Source organism: Austrofundulus limnaeus, unplaced genomic scaffold, assembly GCF_001266775.1.
Source record: "Austrofundulus limnaeus strain Quisiro unplaced genomic scaffold, Austrofundulus_limnaeus-1.0 Scaffold63, whole genome shotgun sequence".
In the NCBI taxonomy this organism is placed as follows: domain Eukaryota; kingdom Metazoa; phylum Chordata; class Actinopteri; order Cyprinodontiformes; family Rivulidae; genus Austrofundulus; species Austrofundulus limnaeus.
In genome coordinates this window covers 541,228-546,298 of record NW_013952465.1, presented here as the reverse complement: position 1 = coordinate 546,298, position 5,071 = coordinate 541,228, and the positions used below count along the sequence as shown (strand labels likewise).

The window sequence follows — 5,071 nt, the reverse complement described above, 5'->3', positions numbered from 1 at the left end:
CCCAAAGGTCACGGCAGGGAACTTCATAAACTCAGAGACAGGCATGGCTGTCCACAGCAGGTGTGAGGACGGTGAGGAGGAAATGAGTAAAAATTATATCAGGAATAGAAAATGACATGTCATGTAAGATTCTGACTTTTTTTCTCATAATATTTTGACTTTATTCACATAATAATAAATAAAAAACTTATGTGGCCCTAACACTCTCTCTGTCCAACTAATACGCCGTTGTAGAAAACATATAATTTCAGTGAGCTTTACATTTTTTTTGCAGGTTTAGCCTAGCATAAGCATTGCTTATCATTAGCTCAGGTGTCAGGCTTTGCTACAGCAATAGTTTTTTTAAGCAGGCAGACCAGTTGTGTGTTTCTTTATCAATCATTTCCAATTAAGTTTGTTTGTTTAAATGTACAAATTGATTTGCAGCTACTTGAATACATTTGTTTGTAATTTTTGTTACACTTTTGTTTTTTGTGTTCTCTTCCTTACACAAGCCAGCTCATGCCAGTAATCCATGCGTTTTCTGTTCATGCCTTATGGGCTCTGTGGGTTTTGTTTTTTGTGTTCTCTTCCTTACACAAGCCAGCTCATGCCAGTAATCCATGCGTTTTCTGTTCGTGCCTTATGGGCTCTGTGGGTTTTGTTTTTAGTGATTTTGACTTGAATGGGGGTAGGAACTGTATTTTGCACATTGTCCTAATTTGCATTACTTAAGGTTCATTAATTGACAACTAGTTGTTATTAAGTTAACACTTTATCCAAGATAAGATTCTGATGGAACATAGGCGGCTCACACAATCTAACACACTGGGAGGCTTGTGTTGTGATACCTTGTCTAACTTTGGGCTTTTGAGTTTTTTTTTTTAATTTCGACATGTTTTTCTTCTGATGAGTTCTGATGTTTCACTTGTCATTTAAGCCTTTTTTCCTGTTGTATCTTCCATTGATTGAATGTATATGTTGTTGGTCGTCATTTAACTTGCACTATTTTTCCCTTATTTCTCCATTGTATTTGTTGTTGAGTGATACATTTTGTGTTTGGATGTTTCATAATTATTCCATTTGGTTTGTTTGAGTATTATTTACTCAAGAGGAGGGAGTGTTATGGACTAATTATCTATCTGTGTCACATGTTCAATGTTAATCTGTTTGTCCAGACAACAGGACTCCGCAACGGACTGACCTCTCTTGTTTGATAAGACACTCTTTGAGCTGGGAGCCCTGTGATAGGCTGGAGAGTATATTAGGCGATCTGTGATTGGTTATAAGCACGTCATATGATGTTATCATGGTGTATATTATTGGCTGTGTCCGCTGACRTGTCAGCGACAAGCCGACAGGACTTCCTGATTGAGTCCTGTTTGCCTGCTGCTCAGAATTAAATCATTTATTACGACCATACACGCAGACTTTTCTGGCATTATTCCAACGTGTTTCTGCTTTCATACCACGACAATGTGTTTTTTGTAAATATGACAAGTGCCAACATAGTTACATTAGAGTGAATAAAGATTAATAAATTCTAATGAATTTATTAAGGCTATAGGTAAAATTAAACCAAATTTAACTTAATCGTCTGAACAAAAATAAGCTTTAATGTTCTTGAATTGTAGTATTTTGTAAAAGTGAGGAAAGGCCACTTATTCTCTATAATTTTCAAACTCTATAAATAAATGTAGGCTCAGTTTATTCCTGAGTTAGATGGTTGTAGGACATGTATGAGATTTTCAAGCGTTAATGTGACATTTTTTGAAGAGTATTTCCAACATTACTCTGTGATTTACTGTGTGAAAGGGCTGGGCAGTGTGTTGCTACTGAGGTTGATGTGTGACGTTCACACAGCAGAAACAATCAGGTGTTAATGACAAAAATGTTCTTTTTGCTTTCAATAAGACGGGTTCATCTTGTGTTTATTTTGACAGCTCCGAGTCGCAGAACAGATTTAATACTTCATCCTGACGGGTGCAGCCGTCACTCATTCATCTGTGTTTCTGTGACTTTCCTTTCTCTTTTTGTCTTTAACACTTTCCACTAAAGCGKCAGAAGGAAATGTTTTTTCTGCCCATTATGGTTGACAGATTGAGAGGAGTGCAGCGCAGTGATGAGATAAATTCTGTAGTCTCAGAAATGGTGTGACGAAGGTGAATCCATCCATTTATTTCAAACAGAACAAACAACTTCACACAGTTGCATCAGCAGAGATTTATGCATAGACTTGTAACTTCAAAAATATTTTACACATCTTTTAAAACCTCTGTTTTTATCATCTTTTTTTATTTGACAAATTCCTTTTGCTTGAGCAGATCATTTGAATGTTTTTGTTTTTTCTTTCTTTTGATTTGTTCCTTACATCTGTAGAGAAAAGTCTGATGTCGAGGCAAAAACTACACTGAACACTACGACACTGTGACTGCATTCAGAGGGTGTGAAAACAAGGACCTGAACAAAAGTATTTCAAAATGAGCAAAGTGCAGAAACAACAAACCATAATAGAATAATTTAGCTGCAGTTTAAGAGAGGAAATGATCATAGAAATGCAGGATTTTCAGAGATTTGTTCTCCATATGAAAACTTGAAACACTTTAATATGGCGTTGAGATTTAATCCAGGTACGAGTTAATTACTCTCCATCTTTACCCCCCCTCAGGTCCCATATAGTCCCACTAACTCGTGTTTTAACTATTCAGAAGCTCCAGTGGGCAGTGCAGTGTGGGCCGTTCACGTTTGTCAATCAGGGACTCAGTCCAGCGCGAGGACGTGGTCCTCAGTGCGGGGACACCGAGGAGACGAGTCTGTCATCAGGACTGCTGTGGAGAGAGAAGCTGACTACATGTTCTTGTACATGGAGCGGTCTCTGGGGAGCTGCGGCTGATTGGCTGTCAGCTTGAGGTGGAAGTGGTAGATGGTGAGGATGATGACGATTATTAGGCCCAGAAGGAGGCCCAGGATGAGGGGGAGGATCTCCTCCAGGTGCTCCCGCTGGTCGGTGATGCACTTATAGGCTGTAAAGGGAGGAAATAGGTGATGGAGTGTGATGAGAATTATCTTAAACTATTTATTGTGAAATCAGAGGAACGTGTTTCAGCTCGAGGCTTTTGTCACCAGAAAAACTAGCTGGTAAATATTTTAACCAATCAGAAAGGGATGCACTGTCAGCTACAAACAAAATTTACCTTATTCATATGGCAAGACAGAAAAAAATCACAATAATTGAAGCATTTGTTACTTCTATGACTGGATTGGTGCCATCAAAAACAATTAGAAATCAATAAAAACYTTAGGGAACAATTTCAACAAAAACAATTCTCGATGAACAAATTGACTTTTTCAGACCGATTCTAAAAACAGTTTAATTTTTCATTCAGACACACTYTAAACCCTGATCAGATCTTGCATCTCAAGCTGAAATGTTTTCATCATCAAACTGTGAGGGCGTGATGAGGGTTCATCTCTACTGCCTTAAAACGAAGCTGAAATGTGTTAAATCAGGCATTTTGTGTAAATTAGGGAGGTGAGTACATTTTTTATTCATCACAGCAACTGTTTTCTACAACTAAAATAAGTGTAAAATAAAAAATGTATTTTGTTAAGCTTTAAACKTTGATTTTTGTACATTATGTTTCCTCTCTTTCTTATATGCAATTAAATAGTCTTGTTTTTAGTGTTTTCAGTTTGGTGCATGTGAGTGTGCACAATAAGGAGGACACTTTAACCTCTGTTGGTTGTGAGTACAGTCTGTACAGTTTAATGGGAAGKTGTCTCCCTGTAGACGAGGGCAGGGGAGCGTGGTTTAGTTTATGGCAGTGATTCCTCCAAGGTGATTGGACGGGTAGATGTTTCTGCTTTCAGACCACAGATATGACTCTGCTCATAAAGTCTTAATGACCCCTCTCTCTTYGTTTCCCCTCCTGCTGTGTCTTTTATTTCTCATGTATCCCAACCTTTCCTTCTCTGATTTCACCTCACACTCGCACGCATCCTGCAGCTATAACCTCCCCYCTCAGAGAGCCACAAAAAGATGTACAGCCCACCCCCTCCAAGACTTCCCATTACCATCATGTACTGTTTCCCTGCAGAGCAGAAACAAATAGGTCTGTGTGGCAAAAGGTGGAGCAGTTTAAAAGCTGTCTTACGGGCGCTGAACATGAAGTCGGAGGCGATGTCGAAGGGCTGGATCTGGATGTCGTACATGGAGAATGTGACGCCCTTCTGGTGGTCGCTGGAGATGAGGGTGATGGTCTGCTGAGCTGTGCACAAGTAGGAGCGGCCCGCGGGGGTCACCAGGGCGGACAGGCGGTGGGTGCTCGCTGTGTGTTTCCCAGCTGGAGACCAAACGGGACATTTGGGACTTAAAATAGGACGTTTTAAGGTGCTTTTGAATATTGGAGATTTGATTTTTGTTATTTGTCTAAAACTTGGGGCATTCCAAAGATAGACTGAACAAAATATTATATATCTAGTTTAAAAACGAAAACACCAAATTAAGAAAACTAGTAGAAAAATAAAGGAAACCTCATAAATAACCAAGGTGAATAAGATTTTTTTAAGTCCTGCTTTTGAATGAAACTCAGAATAATCTATAAATAAATATGCAGGAGAACTCCATACAGTCTGGGATCAGGAGGGCAGGAGGACAGTTTGGACACGTCCTGCAGCAGAAGGACACTCACGGTTGTAGGCGTTAATAAAATGCGAGGTCTCCGAGGTGTCGTAGACGAACTGGATTCTGCTGATCTTCCACACCTCGATACCCTTATCACGGAACTCCTGGACACCCGGAGCAAACAGAAACACACAAATGAACTTTCGCCCGTCACAGCAGTCAGGTCTTTGTGTGRAAAATAGATTTCAGGGTGCCGCTGCCCACCTTGGAGAAGTAAATGCGGAGGATGTAGGCGCTGTTCTTCCAGGAGATGTGGATCTCAGACTCTGTGAGCCCACATTTGCCCTCGATCTCTGCGTTCCGGGGCAGAGTGAAAGACGCCTGCTCCGTGATCAGCTGCAAAACCACAATTGATTCTAAAATTGGCAAAATACTCAAAAATGTATATTCTGCCAACTAACTTATTAT

At 39.9% G+C, this 5,071-nt stretch overlaps 1 protein-coding gene and 1 long non-coding RNA gene across 4 annotated transcripts in view; one reads left to right on the top strand and one right to left on the bottom strand.

The window, feature by feature from the left end:
• LOC106518556 (uncharacterized) overlaps positions 1-5,071 on the top strand; it is a 24,297-nt gene that overhangs the window by 2,173 nt on the left and 17,053 nt on the right. The window lies entirely within an intron of this gene.
• lamp5 (lysosomal associated membrane protein family member 5) lies at positions 2,129-4,999 on the bottom strand (the record flags this gene model as incomplete). The annotated part of the gene is given in 4 exon segments (XM_014009896.1): positions 2,129-3,002; positions 4,134-4,322; positions 4,671-4,767; positions 4,868-4,999. Coding segments are annotated over 4 exon segments (594 nt in total), but the record flags the coding sequence as incomplete, so codon positions are not given.